The sequence below is a fragment of the Typopeltis vanoorti genome, chromosome 19, assembly GCF_054136105.1.
Source record: "Typopeltis vanoorti isolate ZY-2024b chromosome 19, IOZ_Tvanoo_1.0, whole genome shotgun sequence".
In the NCBI taxonomy this organism is placed as follows: Eukaryota; Metazoa; Arthropoda; class Arachnida; order Uropygi; family Thelyphonidae; genus Typopeltis; species Typopeltis vanoorti.
The window spans coordinates 97726860-97754314 of NC_143567.1; the positions used below are offsets into that span (position 1 = coordinate 97726860).

A 27455-nucleotide genomic window follows, 5' to 3' on the forward strand; every position below is an offset into this window, starting at 1 on the left:
ATATATCTGGATTGATCTGACATGATAAGGTTTGAGATTTTTGATAATCTAAACTTTTGGCAAAGATATGACTGTTTTTTAATAATCTATATAGCTTTTTCTTTTGGGATTTTGTAGAATCTTGATTTATAATCTGATAAGTAGCAGAGTCCTTGAGAAGAAGTCTCATTTTTCTGTTGTAATCTCCCAAAAATAACATTCCACCTAGGAAAATGTCGTAACATAAATATCGTAAATCATTCTAACAAAAACAGACAAGGGAAATGTGACTGTTATTATGGACCAAACATTCCAATAGAAAAATGGGAATCTTCTTAAGGACTCTATTACTTATCAGATTATAGATTGGGGTTATTTTATTGGGATTAATGTATAACATCATACATCTCCTGGGTCCTAGGAGATGGGTTTTACATTATGGAAACTTTCCCCACCTTTGCTACAAGTTGCCCTAGTTTATACTACGTACTTGGACTACGTGCTTTTGCTTACGCTAGTAGTCACCAATACTTTTATAGTTATTATATTTGGCATGAACCTCTTTGATTCCGATCTTTGCGTTTCTTATTCGGTTTGAAACAATGCGGGATTTAATATCCCCTTAATTTAAATAATATAGATTGGGATCCTACAAAATCCCAAAAGAAAAAAAAGTGCATAAATTATTAAACAAAAGCTGCATCTTGGCCCAAAGAGATTACCAAAGATCTTAAACCTTATTCAGATTCAATATGTATGCAGGTTCTTTCTTATGGACAGGAAAAATATATCAGTGGGATTGCAATGGGTTACCCTCCCTCTCAGAATAACTTCTATATGGAATATTTTGAAAACCAAATACTTCATACAGCCACACTTAAACCAATAGTTTACTGTGCTGTGTTGATGTCTTTGCTATTTGGCCTCATGGTCTAGACATGGATACATTTTTAGTGCATCTTAATAGCCAACATCTTAAAATAAACTTCACCATAGCAAAATAAAGCAACAGCTGTCTTCAATTTCTAGACACCCTAGTGACACAACTTCCTAATGGCTCATTATCCTTTTTCTGTATATTTTTGAATAGTAGTTTCATGTAAGAGAAAATATACTATGTTTAATACACATGTCTCTATTAAACAAATAGTAAATTAACTTTTTCCATTTACAGAAAACCAACTCATACAGGAAGGTATTTACATATGCAATCACGTCACAATTTCCTAAGGTATAGAATTCTCAAAACACTTACTTGCCATGCCATGGTTTAAATGACACAGCCCTTGAAACTGAGCTCAGGAACCTTTACAACATCATTTTAGCCAATAGCTACTTACATATAAAATACATAAAATACTGCATGCACTCCAATCCCTCCTGCAACTGACAAACAGGATCATAGCAAAACTATTTCCATTCCATCTATTAGGGGTACATCAGAAAAAAATAGCCAAGGAGAAAGTGGTATGGGAATGATAGAAGAGGAGAGAATGGAAACAGTAGGAGAGACGGAATGAGAGAGGTATGGGAGTGCTAGAGGAGGAGAGAATGGAAACAGTAGGAGAGACGGAATGAGAGAGGTATGGGAGTGCTAGAGGAGGAGAGAATGGAAACAGTAGGAGAGACGGAATGAGAGAGGTATGGGAGTGCTAGAGGAGGAGAGAATGGAAACAGTAGGAGAGACGGAATGAGAGAGGTATGGGAGTGCTAGAGGAGGAGAGAATGGAAACAGTAGGAGAGACGGAATGAGAGAGGTATGGGAGTGCTAGAGGAGGAGAGAATGGAAACAGTAGGAGAGACGGAATGAGAAAGGTATGGGAGTGCAAGAGGAGGAGAGAATGGAAACAGTAGGAGAGACGGAATGAGAAAGGTATGGGAGTGCAAGAGGAGGAGAGAATGGAAACAGTAGGAGAGACGGAATGAGAAAGGTATGGGAGTGCAAGAGGAGGAGAGAATGGAAACAGTAGGAGAGACGGAATGAGAAAGGTATGGGAGTGCAAGAGGAGGAGAGAATGGAAACAGTAGGAGAGACGGAATAAGAGAGGTATGGGAGTGCAAGAGGAGGAGAGAATGGAAACAGTAGGAGAGACAGAATGAGAAAGGTATGGGAGTGCAAGAGGAGGAGAGAATGGAAACAGTAGGAGAGACGGAATAAGAGAGGTATGGGAGTGCAAGAGGAGGAGAGAATGGAAACAGTAGGAGAGACGGAATAAGAGAGGTATGGGAGTGCAAGAGGAGGAGAGAATGGAAACAGTAGGAGAGACGGAATGAGAAAGGTATGGGAGTGCAAGAGGAGAGAATGGAAACAGTAGGAGAGACAGAGTGAGAGAGAGAGGTATGGGAGTGCTAGAGGAGGAGAGAATGGAAACAGTAGGAGAGACAGAATGAGAGAGAGAGGTATGGCAGTGCTAGAAGAGGAGAGAATGGAAACAATAGGAGAGAGGGAATGGTAAGAGGTATAATGTATGGGGACTCAATGATCCGTGGTGCTCAAGATAGGATAAGTGAGGAGTGTTTGCCAGTAGGAACGATAGAAAGTATGGCTTTGGCAGTTAAGAGAGGTGAAAGGGTGGATAAGATGATTGTGATAGTGGGAACAAATGACTTGAGTGGTGGTGTAAATAGAGCAGCGAGAGATATGAGATTCTTGCTTGAAGTGATACGGCAGGATAGGAAGGGAAAGCGTGGTGGTGGAGTACTGCTTATGATAAGTGACGACCTATATCTGCTAAGAGTGGAGACTTTGGAAGGCAGTGACACTAATGATTTTGAAAGCATATGGTGTGAGGTAGAGGTGGGCAAGACAGGATAGTTAGTGGGGTGTTGCTACAGACCCAGGAGTACAGAGCGTGGGGACCAGGAAATGTTTAGACAGTTGAGTTTGGCAAGTGCAAGAAGAATGATTGTTATGGGAGATTTTAACTACAGTAGTATAAACTGGGGAGAGGAAGATGCATGTAGCAATAAGGGAATGGGATTTCTAGAATTCTTGAGGGACAAATGTCTTAGGCAACATGTAATAGACGGAACAAGAGGTTCAAGCGTTTTGGATTTGGTTATAGCATCAGTGGAGTTGATAATAACTGAGATGACATCCCTCCCACCAGTTGGAGAGAGTGACCATATGGTTTTGACTTGGAAAATGAATAGACATGCAGGAGTATCAAAGAGATGGGAATGTGTGTGAAATTATAAGGCAGGTGATTGTAATAGTCTAAGATGTCAACTTGAGGAAGTTTCATGGAAGGAAGAATTGGAAGGCCGGGATATCAAAGTGGATGACATACGATATTTAACAGGAATTGCATGCGAAAAAGAGGCTGTGGAAGAGATATAAGGAGACAGGTGAAGAGAAGATGCATGAAGAGTATAAGACACAGGCTAGAAGAGTGACTAGTATGGTAAGGAAGACGAAACTGGAATATGAGAGGAGATTAGCCCTAAGATCCAAAGAAACTCCTAGGGAATTTTTTTAGATGTGTGGCCAGTAGGAGGAGAAATGACTGTGGAAGAATGATATTGTGGGATAAAAATGGGAATAGAGTGACTGATGCAGAGGACGTTGTAGAATTGTTCAATGAACACTTTATTGGAGTATTTCATCCTGGAAGAGTCAATTTTAATGCTAGAGGGATAGGGCAGGTTCGAGGTTTAGAGGTATAATAGGGGAGTGTGTGTTTCAAATACTGAGTACTCTGGATGTCAGTAAAGCTGTGGGACTGTATGGTATTTTACCACAAGTTTTGAGAGAATGTGCTAAGGAACTGACAGTGCCTTTGACCTGGCTTTTCAATGAAAGTCTGGCTGCAGAAAGGTGTCCATGAAATGGAAGGAAGGTAAGATAGTGCCATTGCATAAGGACAGTTGCAGACTGGAAGTGTCTAATTATAGGCCAGTTTATGTGTCATCAGTAGTTAGTAAGATCTTGGAGAAAGTAGTGAAGGATCGTATATACAGCAGACGACGGTAATGTTATCTGTGAGAGTCAACATGGATTTGTGAAGGGGCGCTCTTGTTTTAGTAATATGCTAGCCTTTTATGATAATGTTACAAGAGCATTAGATGAGGGAAATGCATATACTGCCATTTTCTCAATATCAGATTGGTCAACTGGATTCAGGATTGGCTGTCCAATAGGTATAAGAGAGTTGTGTATAGTGGGGCAGTTTCAAGGAAGCAGAGGGTTACAAGTGTGGTCCCACAGTGCTCAGTACCTGGACCTATATTGTTTAACCTTTATATTAATGACAGTGGATTGCAAGAGATATTCAGTTGTTTGCAGATGATGCGAAGCTGGGAAGGATTATTAGTAATAATACAGATGCGGTAGCCCTGCAAGAGGATTTGAATAAGCTAGATAGATGGGCAAATGAATGGGGGTGTCAGTTTAATGCAGCAAAATGTAAGGTCTTGAGGTTTGGGAAACATCGATGGGATGCTGCATACTCTATGGGAGGAGTTATACTGGAGGAAGTAGGGGAGACAAGAGATCTGGGGTTGATGATTGATAGAAACCTGAAATTTAGGGGACATATTGCAAAGGTGGTGAAGGTAACACAGAGGATTGCTGCAATAATGAGGACACTGACCTGCAGAGATAAAACATTTAGCATTCGTTGTATAAGACCCTGATCAGACCACACTTGGACTGTTGTTCTCAGATTTGGTCCCCAGGATTTGAAGGCGATAAATTAACTGTGGAAAGGGTACAAAGGTGGATAACAAAGATGGTTTCAGGACTGTACAATGATAGTTATGGGGATCGGTTGAGGGAATGTGGACTGCAGAGTTTGGTGGATAGAAGAAGGAGAGGTGATATGATTGACTTTTAAACTGTTTAGAAGTGGTTACAGGGTTGACACTGGGGAGTTCTTTCGCTTGGTTGAACAGCGGGAAGGAGTGATGACAAGAGGCCATCCATCCCTGGAAGTTACGAAAGGAAACTGTGAGCAAGAGGGTGAGGAGTGGTTTCTTTGCATGGATGGTGGTCGAACCATGGAATGCATTGCCTGATGGAGTGGTGAAAGTGAGAACGGTCAATGAGTTCAAGGAGTGATATGATAGACTTTCCGTTTCTTACGGGGGCCTCCCCTCGATGTGTTTCTTAGGAAGGACCTCCCACGATGAGTCTTTTTACTCCATGGAGGCCTGGATAATAAAAATGATAATTATAATGGAGATCATATATCATCTCCATGTCACTTTCAAACCTTTCTTTCAGATTACTACCTTCATTCTTCCCTTAAAGATAAACTTCATCCTCTTGTGCATCCTTAATTTTTTGTACCTGCGTTAGCCTACTGTGGACAGACTGTTAGATCATATAATATACAGTCTTGAAGGATACAAAAATTACGTTCATAAGCATCTGTATGGCAAGTTAGGATTGGCAGTTTCCTGACCTCAAATACAGTGTGTGCAAGTCAAGTAATTATTATGGGGAGACATAGATTGGAAGGAAGAAAGATCACGTGGCAGGTAGGAAATGGAATTTATACACGTACTGAGAAATAATTACTTGGAGCAGACTCTGATGGAGGGGACTTGGGATATGAGAGTGTTGGATCTTGTTATAGGATCAGAAGACCTGTCTATAATTAAGTGGCTACATTGCCTCTGATTTGGAAAGTGATCATGTGGTCTTGACTTAGGTGGTATCAAAACGTGGAAATTCCAGTTAGGAAAGGGTATATGTGAAAGTACAAGGCAGGTGATTAATGATACACTTAGAAGCAGCTTGAAGCAGTACCATGGCATAATGATCTACAAGGATGTTCATGGGATATCTAGTCAAGGGATATCCAGAAAAAGCATTATCATGTTGTATACTCAAGGTCAGGAGGGTAAATTGGGTAGGGAGTTAGATGGATGAAAACAAACAAAAAAAAATCTTGTACAGGATATATATAAGGAGAAAGGTAACCAGGTAACTCATGAATAGAAGTATCTAGCAAGAAAAGTGACCAGCATGGTAAAGAAGGCAAAATCAGATTATGAGAAGAAATTAGCTGAACAGGTGAAAGGAAATCCCAAATAGTTTTTTCATTATATGGCAAGTAGGGGGAAGAATGACTATGGAAGGATAACTTGAATCAGTGCAGATGGTGGAGAGAGAACAGAGGCACATGAAGTTTTTGAGTTACTCAGTGATCATTTTGTAGGGGTACATCATCCAAGTGAAGATATTATGACAGAAGGAACAGGGACTGATGTCAGAGCAGTGGTTGAAGAATTAGAGGTACTTAGTATATTGCAGAATCTGAATGCAAATACATCTGTGGGATTGGATGGAATATTGGCTTACATTTTATGACAATGTGTAGGGGAACTGGCAATACATTTAACTAGGCCAGTGGTGGCAAACCTTTTTATGTGTGCATGACAAAAGTTTACAAATCAAGTTGCTGTCTTGCCATGTAGTTTTTAATAGGGGAAAAATTAGTACAAAATTAATTGCAGTATTTTATCGAGACAAGTTTAAAAATTAACATAGAATTTCATAAAAATGAACTCATAATTTGGCATACACATTGTCTTATACAAATCAATATCAACCTATTATCAATTTATTAATTTATCAATAACATTATATCAATGAGATTTTTGCTGTTTTACATTAGATGCCAAATGCTTTATATCATGTTCATATTTTGTCACTGTTAGTAATACACATGGCGAATGAGATTCATCAGTCATTCTATTTCTTAAACTGTCTTTTATAAAATTCATTTCGAAAAATAATGACTCACAAGCAGAGGAGAAAATTGATAATATAGCCATCGCTAGTTTTTTTAAACAACAAAAGGTTTCAGGAATAGCATTCCATGTTTTCAATATTTCCTCTTCTGCATTCTTTTTAATTGCGCCCAATAATCGATCATTTTCCATTATTTCCAAGTCATTTCTCAAATCAACAAACTTTTGTTTCCATATAGAACTAGATTGAAAATCAATTAATTGCATTTCTATAGCTTCCAAATTCAGCCACTCGAAAATCTCCAAATTGAGTTTATCTGCTGATGTGTCTGGATGCAAAATAAATTTTGATGTCTCTGCAAATTGCCTGAACTGTGTATGTAAACCTGCCAATATATAATACATTGAAAACCCAGAACTGAATGTCCAATATGTTTGGTAAATAAATTGACGAATCCATTTTCCTCTCCAGTCATGCTGCAAGCACCATCAGTAGTTACTGATACAATTTTGGAAGGATCTATATCTCTTTCAGCAAGTGCATTTACAACTGCATTGCAAATATCTATTCCTTTTGTTGTTGTTGCTTATCAATTCTTCTTTGATATTATTCCCAACAGAATAACGAATAAAAATTGCTAAACGAGCTGATCAAGTTATGTCGATACTCTCATCAAGACAAAGAGAAATTAAACCAGAAGATTTTATATCTATTTTTTGCTGACGAGTTATATTTTTAGCTATTTCTATGATTCTATCTTTCACTGTGTTTCTAGCCAAAAGCATATCTTTTTATTCTTTGAATAATTTTTTCCTTGTTTTCAAAATCTTCAATGAGAACTGGTGTGCATTTTAACCATGCTTCTTTTATATATTCCCCATTGTAATTGGCAATTACATTTGAGGCAAAAAAACTAGCAGCAGTTATATTTGAATGACTGCCAATAAATTTCATTAGGGTTGTTGACTGGATATTCCTATTTTTAATTGCCCGAGCAATAAATTCTTTCTGTTCGTCCTTACTTTACTCAAGGAGCAATTTATGGTTTGTCTCATAATGCCGTTTTACTGACGACGTTCTGCACACAACTGTCCCAGAACATAAAACACATTGTTTTATTGTCTTTGTTAATCATGCCATACTCTTCAGTCCACCAGCTTTGGAACTCACTCCTATTTGACTGTGATAATTTTCATTTTCTATTTTTGCCAGCCATGTTCAGTAGAACTGTAACAAAATAACTCGAGAGAGCTATTTTGTTACAGTTAAATAAACTTAAATCAAATGCATTTTTTTATAGTTTCAAAAAAATCAACATTTTATTATATGCCTAAATTAAATTATCTTTATAATTCCCATTTATAGTAGCAAAAGAAAACAGTGCACATACGCAACAATAATGCACTTGCCGCTGCTTATTTCTGCCTACTGGCGGATGCTTGGTGAGAAATGCATAACGAACGCACGTGGTTCCCATATTTTTAAAGTTCGTACATTAAACTAACGTTTAATGTTGGATTTAATATCCACTTAATTTATAATTTTGTATCACCGATGTGAAGTCTTTTGGCTATTTATTTTAGTAAATAAGTATTAATAATTAATTATGGAATAATCATAAAGGGTATTAGTACACTTATGTATATGGTGTAGCATGTTGAGAAATATAAAAGTACGCATTTAAATTAGTTATCAATCACAGGACTAATGCTACAATATTGTAGTTTCCTCAGGCCAACATCATTAAATTAACTTGTCAGCGAACACTTACCGTCGAATATAACTTGCCTTCGCGTATAACTGGCACCCCTGATTTCACTTTACAAAAAAAGACATTAAAACATTTTGCATATATACCTCCCACACAAAAACAACATGCCTTCCCCAACAGCCATTATATACTGTAGATGCAAGGGATACAATAAAAAAAAATTAGTTTCATTGTATCCCTGAATAAGGTACAGAGGCTTTTGCAGTCTGTGTAATATATTTCTCAACAAATAATGCAATTAGAGACAGCTGGAATAAAAATGGCGCTAATAATGAATCGCATGTACCCCTCTCACAGAAACTATGCTATAGATGCAAGCAAAACCATATATTTCACCGGAAACACAGTATCTAACTAAAACTCTTGTCTAATTTTTCAATTACATGAAATAAGTGTTTGTGTGATTGCATTTGAAATTGTCGATGTCATTATGACAGATCACAAAGGCTTACTTCAAATAGAATTCTACCATGAATTGAAACATGCTATATAATGCTTGTGTGAGTTCCCTTTCCAGCTCAAATGCAAACAAGGCAATAAAAATCAACCAAAGGTTGAAACTTTGTGTAAGTAGAGCTCGCCGGTAATGAGAAGTTCTGTCGGAACGATAAACGACACCCCATCATGAATGTCTTAAAACTAAGAAGTTTTAAGACATTCATGATGGGGAGTTATCGTTCTTCTTTATAAAGCCTTGATATGATCCAATCTGGATTACTGTACTCAGGTCTGGTCACCTGTGTTTTTTTTGGAGGGGACATTAAGTGATGAGTGGTCTGTGGAATGTTCCTTATGATGATAGATTGAGGGTTTGTGGATTGCAAAAGTTGGTTGGATGGTGAAAAAGATGGGGGATGTATTATAGAAACATTTAAGTTACTTAAAGGCTTTGATAGGATTGATGCAGGGAAAATGTTTCAGCACTTGACTAAAGAGAGCAGAACAAGAGATCATTCCTGGAAGTTGGGTAAGAGTGTGGTTGAACTAGATTTTTTGCTTGGAGAGTGTTGAATGAATGGAATGGGCTGCCTGAGTCAGTTGTAAGTGCTTTGTTAATGGTTTCAAGGAGAGGTATGATAGATTGTGTGGATAGTTTGGGTCTCCCGTGATGAGTCTTAGGACTCCATGGAAGTACTACACATTAATAATAAGTAGGGTTGCGTTAATTTGACACAGATCTGGGAACCATTATTTTGATACCTGATAGCTTGATTTCTCCAAATTAACTTGTGGTTATCTAGAGGGTACCAAGTAAGGGCATTAGTTCAGTTTCAGTTTGAATTGTTTTTGATATTTATTTAGTTTAGTGCTGTGTGCTTGTCAGTTTTAATTTTGTTCTGTAGATACTAGGTAGAAAACCAGCAAAATATCAAGAAACAATCTCGGTAAGTTTAATAAATGTATTTTTTCATCTTTTGGGTGTTGTTCATACCTTTTTTAAACTTGATTATGAATGTACACTTCTATTTGTACTCCATGAAAATGTCTGTGTAGCTGGGAAAAAATATTGCAAGCATTAAACATTGGTTTTAATAATTTCCCATTGCTGTTTTCATTCCATTAAACCTCTAACATAAGATAAAAATGAAGATGTTATTAGAGATTTTGCATGATCATTTAATAACAAGTGAGCAACGCTAATATCAAATAGTATTATTATTTTAACAGGAAGGGATAGGAAAGGTTTGCAAAGGTATGGCAAGAAAAAGTAGACCAGGATCTAAGGTGAATTGAGAGAAAACCAAAATATGAGATTGACAGTGTTGCAGTCATGATAGATAACTAATTTGGAAGTTAATTGGGGTAGGACATTAGTAATCATGTAAACTTATCATGTAGTATTTTGTGCACCCCTTGAGGCTACAAATCAAAAATGTGATGATGATTGTTAATGTCATATTTCAGTGTGTGCATATTTTTGCATACCATACATGAGAGTGGCAACTTTTGCCTTATTGCTCAGTAGGTATATTAGTGAAGATTTGAATGGAGATATTCGGTTGTTTGCAGATGATGCAAAGTTGGGACAAACCATGAAGAGTAGAGATGTTGTGGCCTTACAAGAAGACTTGAATAAATTGAGTGATTGAGCACGGGAATGGGGATGCGAGTTCACTATTGCAAAATGTAAGGTTTTAAAATTTGGACAACAAAGATGGGATGCAGAATTTATGCTTGGTGAGGATATATTGTCAGATGTGGAGGAAATAAGAAATCTGGGGGTGATAGTGGATAAGGATCTGAAATTTAGGGGACACATCGCCAAAAATTGCGAAGACAACACAAAGGCTTCTGGGAATGATGCGGAGGACACTGACTTGTAGAAGTAGGGAGATTCTTATTCCATTGTATGAGGCTTTGATTAGGCCACACATGGACTGTTGTGCCCAGATTTGGTCACCTGGTTTTCAGAAGGACAAAGAGATGTTGGAAAGGGTCCAGAGGTGACTGACTAAGGTCAGTTTCTAACTTCTGGAATGTCGAGTATGAGGAAAGATTGAGAAGATGCAACTTGCAAAGTCTGGTGGACAGGAGGAAGAGGGGAGGTATGATAGAGACCTACAAGTTAGTAAGGGGTTGTTATAGGATCAATGCTGGAGAGGTTCTAAAGAAAATAGCGGCAGATCAGGGTAGAACCAGAGGTCATCCCTGGAAACTGTATAAAGAGGATGTGAGTAGGGGAGTGAGAAGCAAGATTTTTTCATGTAGAGTTGTGAATGATTGGAATGCCTTGCCTGAGAGTGTGGTGTCTGCCGAGAATTTGAGTGTGTTTAAAGCACGGTATGATAAAAGAACCACCCTAATGAGACTTTGACTCCATGTGGTCTTGGGTAATAATAATAATTAATGAACAACTTTTTGGGGATAAGAATTGTGCATCCATGATACAATGAAGTGCGAGATCTCATGAAGGCGTTTCGGAAAGTATTTAAACAGTCTGGCATATTGGAGTTCATTCAGTTCCAAATTGATTTTGGTTTTTGTTAAATTCTTAATTGTATCAGCTGCATGCAGCAAATATGTTAGACTAGCAGTGATATCTCAATTATCTGACTTTCAAATCACCAAACCTTTAACTAGCCAATTCTTGAACAGGTTACAGCTTGAACAACTTTTTTTTTTTTTTTTTTAAATCCTGTAGTTCCTATGCACTGTAATTGGACTAAATGTTTGGTAATCTAATTCCTCTGCGATAGAGACTAAATATGGAACTTTTTTTGATTCTGGCATTTCCAAACATCCATGTCCACTGATTTAATCATAACCTCAGTTGACTGACCAGCAAATTGATTTTCTGGTCAGAACTAGATAATTGAGAGGACACTATATATGAAAAGCCCTTTAAGAGAATTTATAAATTATTCTAAACATGATGAGAATTCCCTCCAGTGATATTCACATGCAGGTCATTTCCCTAACATGAAGCATTCCAGCAAGAGTTTTTTCCCTTTCTAGCTTAAAACATGCATATGTAGGATCACATATGCAGGGGAATGACCAAAACTGGCAAATTGGATCTTTCTGTATAAGACTCTCTCTGGTGTACTCTTATGTGATGAATCATGATATTAGTGTTACAAACAAAACTACGGAATAGTGTGTTAATTATGATAGTAAGCTATGTTAGTAATATGATTGCCTTTTATAATAAAGTGACAAGAGCAGTTGATGAGGAAAAGGCATATAATGCCTTTTTTTTTTTTTTTTTTTTGCAAAGGCATTTGATAGGGTGTCGCATGATAAGCTGATATTTAAATTGCAGCATATGAGTTTAAATGTCGGGTTAGTCAAATGGATTCAGGATTGGCTGACTGATAGGTATCAGAGAGTTGGTGATTTGAAAGTCAAATCACCTGTACAATATGAGTTATGAGGATCGACTGAGGGAATGTGCACTGCAGAGTTTGGTGGATAGAAGAAGGAGAGGTGATATGATTGAGACTTTTAAACTGTTGAGAGGCAGTTACAGGATAGACATTGGAGAGTTCTTTCACTTGGTGGAATGGTGGGAAGGTGCGATGACAAGTGGCCATCCCTAGAAGTTACGATAGCAGGCTGTGTGCAAGAGGGTGAGGAGTGGTTTCTCTGCATGGAGGGTGGTTGAACCTTGGAATCCATTGCCTGAGAGAGTGGTTGGAGTGGGAATGGTCAATGGGTTCAAGTAGTGGTATGATGAACTTTGTGTTTCCTAGAAATGACCTCCCACGATGAGTCTTTTGACTCCATGGAAGTCTGGATAATAATAATAAAAGCTTCTCTGGTTATTAGTCATGCTTAAAATAATCAGATATAATGACATGTAAATGTTTTATTCTGCTGGCCTCCTTTTCACTATAGTATACTTCTTCAGGAAAATGAAGGTTCCATTTGAATACATGTAAATGCAGAATAAATCCTTGAAATCCCACGATAGGTCTTTGGACTCCATGGAGGCTTGGATGTAATGCTATCTCTAATCAATGTTCATAGAATCATTTAAAAATGATAGTTGATATCACAATGAAATATGCATATGATATGCCAACAAATATCAACCATCGTATACAAGGATGAACACTATAAGGTGTCCAAAACCCAAGGATGAACACTATTTCTAAAGATTCCATCAGCAAATTCAGATGAATCAGCTTGTGGCAATTTGTATAAATGACAGTTTCGAGTAGAAAGTTGATACACATTCAAATTTTTGAATTGTATGCAAAGGAGTCATGTAACACTCAACAGAATAAAAGGCAAGAGGCTACGCTAAGTGAATTGTGTTTTGAAAGAAGTTCTTTTCATGAAGGAATAAAGTTGCAAAGTTGGATGTCTTGTAATGTCTCAAAGACATCATCATCTAGATGATTTCATGCAAGGAGGTATTATTGGAAAGCTTGAAGAAGGCTGCAGAATTATTGATATTGCCAATGAGTTTGGAATCTCACATGTTGTTGTATCCACACTCTGGGTAACATTTCAAACCAATGAATGTGTTCAGATGTTTGCTAAGAGGTCGCCCTCACTCTACTATGGAGCATGAAGACTGATTTTTGGTTATAACAACCAAATGTAATCGACACGCCATGGCAGGTCAGCTTGCAAGTCAGCTCCATTCAAGCAGGTTTGCTGATATCTCGAAAAACTGCAACAAGTAGGCTTATATGCCTGAAGGCCTGTAATGTCCTTTTATTCACAGCTCATTGTAGAGCACGTTTTCAGTGGTGTTGTATCCATAAAAATTGGACATGACATGGGCTAATGTACTCCTTACAGATGAGTCATTTTAGTCTTTCCTCTGATTCTAGACACACTTGTTCTAGTGTGAAATTGGTACTGCTTACCATTGCAAGAATGTTCTTGAAAGGGATAGATATGGTGGTACTGGGGTCATGGTGTGGGGAAGTATTATGATTAATTGACATGCCGAGCTTCAAGTGCTGGAAAAAGGGAATATGACTGGTGAACAATATTGCAACGAAGTTGTTCAGCATCATGTTTGATTGAACTATGGTGCTGTTGGTGAAGAATTAATTTTTATGGATGACAATTCCACACCTCATTGTACACGAGTAGTGGTTGATACCTCTGGAGATTAAGGATATTAATTGAATCGATTGGCCAGCATGCTCCCCAGATCTCAACCAATAAAAAACATATTTGGAACACAATAGCAAGATGCATTGCTGCTCAGAATTTCCCTGCAGAAAACAAAAAAGGCCTTATCATTGCTCTGAAGGAGGAGTGAATCGGTTTGCCTCAAGAACTCCTGAATCACTTGGTGCTAAGCATGGCACAACATTGTGAGAGCTGCATTACATATTCCATACCGAATATAAAAGTCTTTCCACATAGTTTTCTGCAAGCACTATACATTAATTCCTTAACTATATCCTTAGGAAATTTGGAACTTTTGCCAGAAGCGTATTGCAGTTTAATTTGTAAGAAATTTATAACACATTTTTTGTGTAATCCGTTCTTTTAGGTTTACATGGTGATCTGAATACATTTTAGAAAATTATGGAGACAACAACCTGGTTTGAGTAAAACTTGAGTTTAATATAAACCAAATTCCACATTCGACGTTTCGACCTTTATATCAAGGTCATCTTCGGGAGCAATACATACCATATACAGAGAAACAAGCTGCACTACAATCTACATGGTTTGTTAAAGTTACTGACCAACCGTTACAACAATTATTGGCCTGACCTCTTGGTGAAAAAAAAAAAAAAAAAAGAAACTTCAACGCTAGAGTCCTATCATTAATATTATCTATTGGTTGTAAAATTACATTGGGAGCAACAATAAGTCTATAAATATATATTTTAACACCATGATTATACATATACCATATATTCCGGAATAAAAATCGACTTTTCAGCATTGAAAAAAAAAGTACTAAATTTTTTAGGTCATATACACGGGGTCAAAAATTGATTGCTTTCCAAGAAAAAACTAGTACGTATCATACTCTGTTAAATTTATTACCAATACATAAAAAGGGCAAATAAGTAAAAATATATCAACTTATATCAAATTTATTTACAGAAAAAAAATTATTTATATGTTATTTAATTATTTATTTACAAAAGAAAATAGGTAGGTAACTAACTACATAATTAAAATTTAATTTTCACTGTCTGAATGTATAAAAAGTTCATTCTACCTCTAGTTCTGTAATTTCTTTCGGTATATCGTCATATAAATTGTATTCGTTTTCTCCATCAGATTTAGCATCAATTTCTTCATCATTCTAAACAAAATCATCTTCCGACCCATCTAATTTGTTAGATATAGCACATTTTTTAAAAGATTTTATTACTGTATCTGGTTTTATTTCATCCCATGCTTTTGCTACCCATTCACACATAGTTACCAAAGTAATTCCAGAAGAGGCTACTAACAAATTCCTTTCCGTAATGCGCACTTATTTTTTGGCATTTTCATTATTAAAGTTTCATTTTTTCTCCAATCACGAACTAGTTTTTCGGTTACTTCAAACTGACGTGCAGCAACACAGGTTAGTATTTTCTTTTGCAAATTTAATCACTTTGCACTTAAAACTCGCATCATATTTCATTCTTTTAAAAGGAGCCATTGCACTTTAGTTCAATATTGGTCAACTGGTCAATACGAAAAAGAAATTTTTCGAGTCAACTTATACGATGAGTATACTATAAAAACTGAATTAAACTCAAAAAATTCCAATGTTGACCTGGCGTATAGCCAGGTCGACTTGTACGCTGGAATATACAGTAAATTCCAACCAGTTGGTATGGAATGGTTTCCAATACTAGCTGAAGGTTGCCTAGAGTCCTGAAGTATGCTGGATACTAAATATTAAGTAGGCTGAATGTGTGCCATCCAGATTCTTGGAATTTTCATTCCACCATTATTGTTGATATTTGGGTGGTTTATCAGAATTTGGCAGGCTTCCTTAAATTTTCTTTCTTACCAGGTTTTTGTATGGTGTATAGAGTGGGTACTTTTCCAGTCGATTTGGTGTAAGGTGTTGAGAGCATGATCTGGGAGGCCTGCTTCACCAAAATTGTTATATTTAATGTGTCTTATGTGTTTTTTTTTTACTTACATATAGGGATTGTATGTCCTGTTTCACCAATGTACAGTACATTACAGGTGCAGTTGATGCAATACACTCCAGGATATGCCAATGGGAGGAGTGGATCCTTAGAGGAGTTGAATCTGTTTTTAAATTTTGTAGGTGGTTTAAAGGTGGCATTGAGATTGTAATGGTGTAGGATTCTGTTGATTTTTTCTGATAACCCTTTAATGTATGGGATTGCTATGGTTTTACTGTAATCTAGATTCTTTTTTTGATGATGTTTTATGCAGTACTTTATTAATAGTATTTTTGTTATAGCCATTATTTATAAATGTGTTGCTGATGATTTTTAGTTCCTGTTTCAGAGCTAGCTGGTTAGAGTAAACTGTTATAGCTCTGTTTTTAAGAGTGTTAATGACTCCATATTTTTGTGATGGGTGGTGGGATGATTTGGCCAACGTGTGTTAGTTTGCGGTAGACCGTGAAGGATAGACTGCCTGAAGGAAGACATGTGACCAGTGTATCTAAGAACAGGAGAGAGTTCTGATTTTGAATTTCGATAGTAAATTGTATGTGTTCATGTTGTTTGTTCAGGTGGCTAAGGAATGTGTTTAGCGTTTGTTGCCCATGTGGCCATATAACGAACAGATTGCCAACGTATCTAAGCCACACTGTAGGTTTCAGAGTGGAGGATTCAAGAGCACTTTGCTCAAATGTTTCCATATAAAAGTTAGCAATTGGTGGGGATAGTGGTGAGCCCATGGCCATACCTTCTTTTTGTAGGTAAAATTTATTTTGCCACACGAAGTAACTGGAATGTAGTACGTGGATGAAGAGGGCTGTAATGTCGGGCGGAAATTTGTTCCATTGGAGAAGAATTGTATCATTGATTGGGACATTTGTAAAAATTGCAGAAATGTCGGAACTGACTAATATGTTATCTTTGTCGAGTGTTATGTTTTTAATTTTGTTTATAAAGTGTTGTGTGTTCTTTATGTAGGAGGGGGAATGTCCTACCAACTCCTTCAGTGTTGACACTAATTTTTTGGCTAAGTGGTAATTAGGGCTATCTATACCTTCCACAATAGGTATAGATACCGGCACATTTTGTTTGTGAACCTTCGGGACATCATATATTCTGAGAGAGTGGGCGTAATGGGGTATAAATTTTTTAACCATGTCTGATGGCCATGAAGTGACCGACTTAAGTAATTTCTCTGTTTTAGTCTTTATCCTGTTTGTTGAGTTATAGTTTTCCAGCTGATAGGTGCTGTTATTGGATACTAGTTGATTCATTTGATGGATGGATGTTGACCTGTCAAGGACAATAGTGGCATTGCCTTTATCCGATTTTGTTATAATTATGTCTTGATTAGCTTTCAAAGACTTGATTGCTTTCTCTGTGCGGTCATATATACGAAGTGCTTTAGTGGACGTAAATTGCTTTTTCAGCTTGATGCAGATAGGAATAAGGTTACTGTCTCTGCATCTCTTTAAAAAGGCCAGCCGATTGATCATGAGGGAAATATCTTTAATTTACCGTACTGATTTGGTACAGGAAGTAAGCTTTAACTTACCATACTGATTGGCCTGACCTCTGATTTTCACCAGAGTTCAGGCCAATAATTGTTGTAACGGTTGGTCAGTAACTTTAACATACCATGTAGATTGTAGTGCAGCTGGTTTTTGGGTATATAGTATATATGCTCCAGATGATGACCTTGATATAAAGGTCGAAATGTCGAATGTGGATTTTGGTTTATATTAAAACTAAAGTTTTACTGAAACACGGTTATTATTATTATTCAGGCCTCCATGGAGTCAAAAGACTCATCGTGGGAGGTCCTTCCTAAGAAACACAAAGTCTATCATACCACTCTTTAAACTCATTGACCGTTCTTGCTCCCACCACTCCATCAGGCAATGCATTCAACGGTTCAACCACCCTCCACGCAAAGAAACCACTCCTTACCCTCTTGCTCACAGTTTCCTTTCGTAACTTCCAGGGATGGCCTCTTGTCATCACTCCTTCCCGCTGTTCAACCAAGCAAAAGAACTCCCCAGTGTCAACCCTGTAACCACTTCTAAACAGTTTAAAAGTCTCAATCATATCACCTCTCCTTCTTCTATCCACCAAACTCTGCAGTCCACATTCCCTCAGCTGATCCTCATAACCATCTTTGTCATCCATCTTTGTATCCTTTCCACAGTTAATTTATCCCCTTCAAATCCTGGGGACCAAATATGAGAACAATAGTCCAAGTATGGTCTGATCAGAGACTTATACAATGGAATGATAACCCTCTTATCTCTGCAGGTCAGTGTCCTTCTCATAATAGCAGCAATCCTCTGTGTTACCTTTACTACCTTTGCAATATGTCCCCTTAACTTCAGGTTTCTATCAATCATCAACCCCAGATCTCTTGTCTCCCCTACTTCCTCCAGTATAACTCCTCCCATAGAGTATGCAGCATCCCATCGATGTTTCCCAAACCTCAAGACCTTACATTTTGCTGCATTAAACTGACACCCCCATTCATTTGCCCATATATCTAGCTTATTTAAATCCTCTTGCAGGGCTTCCACATCTGCACTATTACTAGTAATCCTTCCCAGCTTCGCATCATCCGCAAAGTTGTCTCCATAATTTTCGAAAATATGTTCGGGTCACCTTGTAAGCCTAAAAGAAACGATCTTCATCATCCATGGAAATGATACTCGCAAGCGTAGCAATCGGTATGGTAAACACCTCATATATATGACCGCACAGAGAAAGCTATAATTAGAGAGCAAATCCACATAGCCCGCAAAAACCTAGCAATAACGAAAAATCAGGTTTCATAATTGCAATCCGAACTATCGAGTTATATAAATCCAGATGTTCTACAACTACATGAAAGAATTACTGATAATTCGACCAAATATATCCTAGAAAACAACAAAGAAAAACTCAAGTCCAAATTTCACATTATGAAACAACGGCGAAATATGGCTGCCAATCATACGTATCCAACCAATCAAAAGATCTCCTATCCGGTAAGTAACTCCAACAGTGAACAACAAACTAGGGAGACGAGGAGTGACCAACCACTTGCAAGCAAGAACCATGTGATCAACTTATCAAGCCACACCTTAAATAGCGGCCGACTTGTGCTACTTGATAAAGGCCTTAACTATGCAGTAGCACCTAAAATGGTCAATAAATTGTATTTTATTTACCACATAGAAAGAGGCATTAGGTCCCTACCCAATAATATATCCAATAAAATACGATTAGAAATCAGTAATGTTCTGAACAATAAGAAAACCATACAAAACTAGCTTACAAAAACGGAACTAACAGCAATCAAGTCTCTGAAAGCTAATTAAGACATAATTATAACAAAATCGGATAAAGGCAATGCCACTGTCATCCTTGACAGGTCACCATCCATCCATCCATCAGATGAATTAGCTGGTAAACTATAACCCAACAAACAGGATAAAGAATAAAACAGAGAAATTACTTAAGTCCATCATGGCCATCAGACACGGTTAAAAAAACTTATAGCCCATTACGCCTGCTCTCTCAGAATATATGGTGTCCCGAAAGTACACAAACTAAATGTGCCGCTATCTATTCCTATTGTGGAAGGTATAGATAGCCATAATTACCATTAGCCAAGAAATTAGCGTCAACACTGAAGGAGTTGGTAGGTCATTCCCTCTCTTATATGAAGAACACACAACACTATATAAACAAAATTAAAAACATAACACTCAACAAAGATGACTTATTAGTCAGTTTCGACATTTCTGCCCATTTCGCAAATGTCCCAATCATTGACACAACTCTTCTCCTACTGAACAAATTTCCGCCCGACATTACAGCCCTCTTCATCCACGTACTACATTCCGGTTACTTCATGTGGCAAAATAAATTTTACCTACAAAAAGAAGGTATGGCCATGGGCTCACCACTATCCCCACCAATTGCCAACTTTTATATGGAAACATTTGAGCAAAGTGCTCTTGAATCCTCCACTCTGAAACCTACAGTGTGGCTTAGATACGTTGGCAATCTGTTCGTTATATGGCCACATGGGCAACAAACGCTAAACACGTTCCTTAGCCACCTGAACAAACAACATGAACACATACAATTTACTATCGAAATTGAAAATCAGAACTCTCTCCTGTTCTTAGATACACTGGTCACATGTCTTCCTTCAGGCAGTCTATCCTTCACGGTCTACCGCAAACTAACACACGTTGGCCAAATCATCCCACCACCCATCACAAAAATATGGAGTCATTAACACTCTTAAAAACAGAGCTATAACAGTTTACTCTAACCAGCTAGCTCTGAAACAGGAACTAAAAATCATCAGCAACACATTTATAAATAATGGCTATAACAAAAATACTATTAATAAAGTACTGCATAAAACATCATCAAAAAAGAATCTAGATTACAGTAAAACCATAGCAATCCCATACATTAAAGGGTTATCAGAAAAAATCAACAGAATCCTACACCATTACAATCTCAATGCCACCTTTAAACCACCTACAAAACTTAAAAACATATTCAACTCCTCTAAGGATCCACTCTTCCCATTGGCACATCCTGGAGTGTATTGCATCAACTGCACCTGTAACATACTGTACATTGGTGAAACAGGATGTACAATCCCTATATGTAAGTAAAAAAAAAAACACATAAGACACATTAAAAACAACTTTGGTGAAGCAGGCCTCTCAGATCACACTCTCAACACCTTACATCAAATCGACCAGAAAAGTTCCCACTCTCTACACCATAGAAAAACGTGGTACGAAAGAAAATTTAAGGAAGCCTGCCAAATTCTGATAAACCACCCAAATATCAACAATAATGGTGGCATGAAAATTCCAAGAATCTGGATGGCACACATTCAGCGCATACTTCAGGACTCTAGGCAACCTTCAGCTAGTATTGGAAACCATTCCATACCAACTGGTCGGAATTTATATGTATAATCATGGTGTTAAAATATATATTTATAGACTTGTTGTTGCTCCCAATATAATTTTACAACCAATAGATAATATTAATGATAGGACTCTAGCTTTGATGTAAGTTTTTTTTTTTTTTTCACCAAGAGGTCAGGCCAATAATTGTAACGGTTGGTCAGTAACTTTAACAAACCATGTAGATTGTAGTGCAGCTTGTTTCTCTGTATATGGTATATATGCTCCAGAAGATGACCTTGATATAAAGGTTGAAATGTCGAATGTGGATTTTGATTTATATTAAACTAAAGTTTTACTCAAACATGGTAGTTGTCTCCATAATTTTCTAAAATGTGTTTTTGTGTAATATAATTTATTAGTATCCTAGCAATAAATTTATGTCCATGTTTGGCTGTAGTCATTGAAAGTTTTTTCATATACAGGTAAAAATATTGTTTGTCCTTAGCTTTTGAACTAGTGTATTAGAGCATGGATTCTGTTGACTTTAGTTAATATTTCAAGATTTATTATTATTTTTTATATAGTTAATTTTCTAATCTTTATATTCCTGATGAAGCCTACCATGGCTTTATAGGACTCTAGCAGAATAAAAAAAAATTATATACATGATATGACTATATATATATTTTATATTTTTTTACCATATTGGGAGTGGTTTAAATCTGGATATGTAGTTGCTTGCAGATGATGCAGAGTAAGTTGGGGAAAAACAGTGAGTGATAGAGAAGGTTTTTGAACTTAAATGAGGATTTCAATAGGCTGTGTGAGTGAGCAGACAAATGGAGTAGCCAGTTCAGTGATACAAAATGTAAGATTTTAAAACTTCAAAAGCAAGGCTAAGATGCGTAGTACACAATTGCTAGGGTTGTCTTTAGGAGATAAGGTATATGCAGACAAAGACTTAAAATTATACATGGTACTAAAATTGTGACAATATCACAACAGATTGTGGAGAACATTGACATATAATGTTTGCACAGAATATGCTGGGTATGAAGGAAGACTGAGGAAATACAATTTGCAGAGCTTTTGGATAGGAAGATGACGGTATTATGATGGAGACATGAGTTGATAAGGCACATTTTTGGGATCAGCTTTTAAGAGATTTTTCATAGAAGGGCAGAGAGAGAGAGGGAGGGTAGAACAAGAAGCCATCCCAGGAGAGCAATAGCAGGTTTTTTGCATGGGAAGTGGATTACACTGCCTGAGAGAATGGTGAGTGTGGAAACAATGAATGAGTTATATGTTTGACAGTGGGCCTTTTGAAGACGACAATGTCTTTTATACAATTTAAGCAGGGATTTTTAAATTATTTGTTAGTGGTACAAATAACCAAACTATACAAAAAAACATGAAGTAATTTTAGTTCATATTTTATATTACATCAATTATCCTGACATTGGAATGTTATATTTTTTATTGTTTTAGAGATGGAGATGTAAGCAGTTTCATTTAAGATGCTGTGGTCATTTGACTGCTTTAAGAATATTATGTATGAATCTGTCTGGAATGGTTCCTAACAGCAGTGATGGTGAGTTTAACTGATTACTGAAATATAGGTTTTACATAATAATAATAAAGCAATTTGAATATTGAAATTTTGAAACTTTTGCATAACTGCAGATTCTTCAAATAAAATTTAGTATTTCATATAAAAAAATGAAATACTAAAGAAATTCATTAAAAAAATTTTATGGAATTTACAACCGTGTTAAAAAAAACTTCTTTTATTATCCTGACGTTTCGATCTTCACATCAAGATCATCATCTGGAGCGTACATAAATATACAGGACAAGCTGAGTTACATCATTAACTGTAAGCTAGAGAAACAATGATTTGATCACATGTTATTCTACTGGCATGACCTCTGGTGAAAAAAATAAAAAAATAAATAAAAATAAAAATATATACAGGACAAGCTGAGTTACATCATTAACTGTAAGCTAGAGAAACAATGATTTGATCACATGTTATTCTACTGGCATGACCTCTGGTGAAAAAAATAAAAAAATAAATAAAAATAAAAAATAAATTTTTACATCAAGCTAAATTCTATTTTACAATGACAGGAATAAACATTCTTTTAGATGGTTTTCTTTCAGAAACAATTGGTGTCCTATTTTTAGTATTACAATTCTTATTTTTGATTTACAATACTGGATTTTCTACAGTCCTGTTTATAGTTGTTCTTGGTGAGGAAGGTCGAATATATACCTTCCATATGTTTGGGATTTTTAGACCATCATTGTTGTTCAGATTGGGGTGGTTGATAATAATTTCACAGGCTTTCTTGAATTTCCGTTCGTACCATGTTCTAGTGTGATGTAGACAGCTGGTGGTTTTCCAATCAATTCTGTGTGAGGTATTCAGGGCATGATCAGATAGGCCAGCTTCACCATAATTATTATATTTAATGTGTCGTTTATGTTCTTTTTGTCTAATAGGAATAGTGCATACTGTTTCTCCTATATATGGTATGTTGCACGTACAATAAATCCGGTATACTCCAGGGTGAGCTAGTGGAGTGGGTCTTTGGATGAGTTGAGTAAGCTTTTTGATTTTGCAGGAGGTTTAAAGGTGGCTTTGAGCACCTTTAAAGTGTGAAACAGGAGGTTTAAAGGTGTCACACTTTAAAGGTGCTAATAAGAATTGTAATACTAAAAATAGGACACCAGTTGTTTCTGAAAGAAAGCCATCTAAAAGAATGTTTATTCCTGTCATTGTAAAATAGAATTTAGCTTGATGTAAAAATTTATTTTTTATTTTTATTTTTATTTATTTTATTTTTTATTTTATTTTATTATTTTTTTTTTACCAGAGGTCACGCCAGTAGAATAACATGTGATCAAATCATTTTTTCTCTAGCTTACAGTTAATGATGTAACTCAGCTTGTCCTGTATATTTATGCACGCTCCAGATGATGATCTTGATGTGAAGATCGCAACATCAGGATAATAAAAAAAGTTTTTTAACACAGTTGTAAATTCCATAAAATTTTTAAAATGAATGCTGATCACCGTGTAACCCTAAAAGAAAGAAATACTAAAGAAACATTTAACCTCATGTTAAGCACATTAATATAAGAGGGGATTCATAATGTCTCCCAGTTTTTTTTTATTTTTTTTTTATTTAAAATTTAAGTGGATTATATCCAAATATACAAGTGGCTAAATCTTAAAGCTGTTTTCTTTTCTCATTGTGTTAAGGTACTTGTGATGATGCTACAGTAGTAGAAGTTAAGACTATAGGAAGAACATAAAATTCTTCTATCATCATCTTCATCATCTTCCTTATACCCTCTTTTACCTTGCGGTGTCGAGGGTCCATTGGTCATCGGACCTCACTCCGTTTACAGGATAAGGTGGTCAGCCTTATGCCCAGGTGTATCCTATGGCCTGTAGTGTTGAGTTCTAAAGGCCAGTTTGCCTGCTTTGCGGGATGAAAAACCCCAGAATAAACTGGGGAAAAAACCCTGCTGTCCATGCCCAAGACTGGCTAACTTGGCTATGGCTGAGGAAGATCCTTCAGCTCCTCACGTCACCGACTGGAATCGAACCTAGGACACTCCTTCCCCAGGCATATGGTTGAGAAGCGCAAAGCCACGTTATATTTATTATCACGAGACCTCCAGAGTCAAGAGATTTATCCTGGGAGGTCCCACTTTTGCAAGCACAATTCATCTTACCTCGACTTAAATGCATTCACTGTCCTGCAGTCACCACACTCTTACTATGCATACCACTCTCCATGCAAAAAATCAACTCCTTCCCATTGCTCACACCTGCGTTATACAGCTTCCAGGGATGGTCTCTCGTCCCCCCCCCCCTTGTCTCCAGATATTCTATGAACAATCTCATCTATGTTAATCTGGTAATTACCCCCTTACCAACTTATACGTCTTGATCGTGATCTCCCTTCTTCCTTCTATCCACTAGGCTCTGTAATTTTAATTCTCTCCATCTGTCCTCATATTCCACATTCCAGAGACCAGAAACCAACTTAGTCGATTGTCTCTGAATCCTCAACATCTCATCATCCTTTTGAAAACCAGTCAACTAAATGGAATCAAAACATCCTTACTTTTGCACATCAGTGTTCTCCCCTTATTCCAATAATCTGCTGTGTTGTCCTCACAGTTTTCACAAAATCTGCATGAAATTTCAAGTCCCTATCCACCATTACTCCTAGATCTTTCTTCTCCACCTCCTCTAAAATATCCCCACTAGTCCTGTACTCTGCATCCCATCTTTGCTTCCCAAATTTTAAAACCTTATGCTTTGCTATGTTGAACTTACATCCCCACACCTACCCATTCACACAGTCTATTTAGGTCCTCTTGCAAAGCTACAACATCTGCTTTACTTCTCATAACTCCAACTTTGCATCATCTGCAAACAACTGTATATTGCCATTAAAGTCCTTACTAATGTCATTTACATACAAATTAAACAATGGCTCCAGAACAGACCCCTGAGGCACGACACTGGTGAATTTCCTCTTCTGGGAATATCACTCCCCCCATACACAACATGCTGATACCTATCAAACAGCCAATCTCTAATCCAATAGACTAATCTACTATCCAGCCCCATCTGTTCCAATTTAACTACTAGTTTGTCATGTGGCAATCTATCGAAAGCCTTTACATAATCTATATATACTACTGTATATGCATCTCCCCCTTGTCCAATGTATTCGTCACCCTCTTATAATAAGTAAGCCGATTGCTAAAACACAGTCTTCCTTTAGCAAACCTATGCTGTCAATTAAAGAGAATTCTACTGCTGTGAACCCAGTTCTGAATCCTTGTCCTCACTACCTTCTCCAACACCTTCACCTCAACTCTAGACAAGCAGATTGGCCTATAATTCGAAGCCTTAGTCTTATCATCTCCTTTATGAAGCAAAACAATTTTGCCATCTTTCCACTTCTTTGGAACTTGGGCTAATCTAAGACTCATGTTAAAAATGTACATTAAAGTTGTTAACTCCCTGGAATATTCTCTCAAGATACACAGTGAAATTCCATCAAGTCCCATGGCATTGTTACCATCAAGTTTACACAATTCCTCGTATATCTCCTGCTTACTCACCATCATTGATTTCTCCCCCCCATTCCCACTACTCTCAAGGTTTACATTTTGTTATAATGTAACAAACCAGCCAATCTACCGGCCAAGACATCTATAGACATCAGGGTTATCATGGATGTGAAGTGCATATCAAAATTGCATTACCATTGATATTACATTGAAATATATGATGGATACGAAGCGTATGAGGAAGCGTATTTGATCCATAATGGCCAGTAAGGTGGTTAATGAGCTGCACATTCAACATCTGAACTATATCCTCCTCAGTGTTCATCATTCTCCTATTATCATTGACCAACATCCTCCTCCCATAATCATTCTTTCTACTGACCACATATCAAAAAAACTCCCTAGAATTTCTTTTAGTGTCATTTGTGAAAGTGAGTCGCCTTCCTTGCTTGCTGTTTGTACTCCTCATGTAACTGATTATCTCCTTTCATCTTGTGCCACCTCAACAATGCCTTTCTCTTCCAGAATGCATGCTTCACCTCTTCAGTCATCATTTTATACCTACCTTATTTAATCTCCTGACCTCCGGAATACACTCAGTCATTGCCTCTGCTAGATACTTTCTTTTTAGAGACCAGGCAGCATTGATTTCCTTCCCATCCAATTCCTGATTCCATGATATCGCTGCAAGCTGTCTTCTGAGTTTGTCATAATCATCCACCTTATAGTTTCACATATAACCCTTTGTCACAAAAGTCCAGATATGGCTGGCCACCACCCAAGTGATCACTTTATGGTCACTTTCAGCAACTAGAGGAAGACGTGACACTTCATTTACAACAATATCTTCTGATTAGATAATCAAATACAAGACCGTTGATCCACGTGTAGCCTCTGTTATGTACTGCTTAAGGTTGTTATTTCTTTGAAACTCAAGATCTCTGGTTCCTGGTTCATTCTCTCTGGTTCCTGATACTGTCTCTTCATTGCAGTCTATACTACCATAATTGAAATTGCCCATAATTATCACCTTTTTCTTATTAGTCAGACCAGTTTGTCTAAACATTTCCTTCTCACTGCTTTCCACATTACCAGGTCTATAGTGACATGCTACTAAACATTTCAACCTATCCACCTCCACTTCACACCAGACTGCTTCAAAACCACTATCAGTATTTGCTCCTTGCATCTCCATCTTAGATAGGCACAACTCGTTTGCATCATCAAAAACACTTTTCCTCCTCCTTTTTTGCCTTTTCTTTTTTCACGAAAGACTACATATTCCTGCATCTCTATTCTTGTCATTTTGCTGTTGCTTGTTAAGCCATTGCTAAAGGCTTTTAGAGAGAGAGAAAGTGATGGGTATAATGATATCTTATTAGACTAAACTAGACTTCTTGTGGTGAACATTATTCACCAGTAAA

General features: G+C 37.0%; 1 protein-coding gene across 2 annotated transcripts in view; it reads left to right on the top strand.

Annotated features, from left to right (window-relative positions):
- The window catches only part of LOC150096381 (calcium uniporter protein, mitochondrial-like), a 147687-nt gene that overhangs the window by 9707 nt on the left and 110525 nt on the right, over positions 1 to 27455 (top strand). Inside the window, exon 2 of one of the 2 annotated variants that reach the window (XM_090409152.1) lies at positions 22417 to 22519. The exons of the other annotated variant lie outside the window; for it this stretch is intronic. Within the exon in view, the coding sequence (XP_090265278.1) occupies positions 22417 to 22519 (103 nt within the window). The remainder of the gene's footprint in view (positions 1 to 22416; positions 22520 to 27455) is intronic. 2 annotated transcript variants of the gene reach the window in all.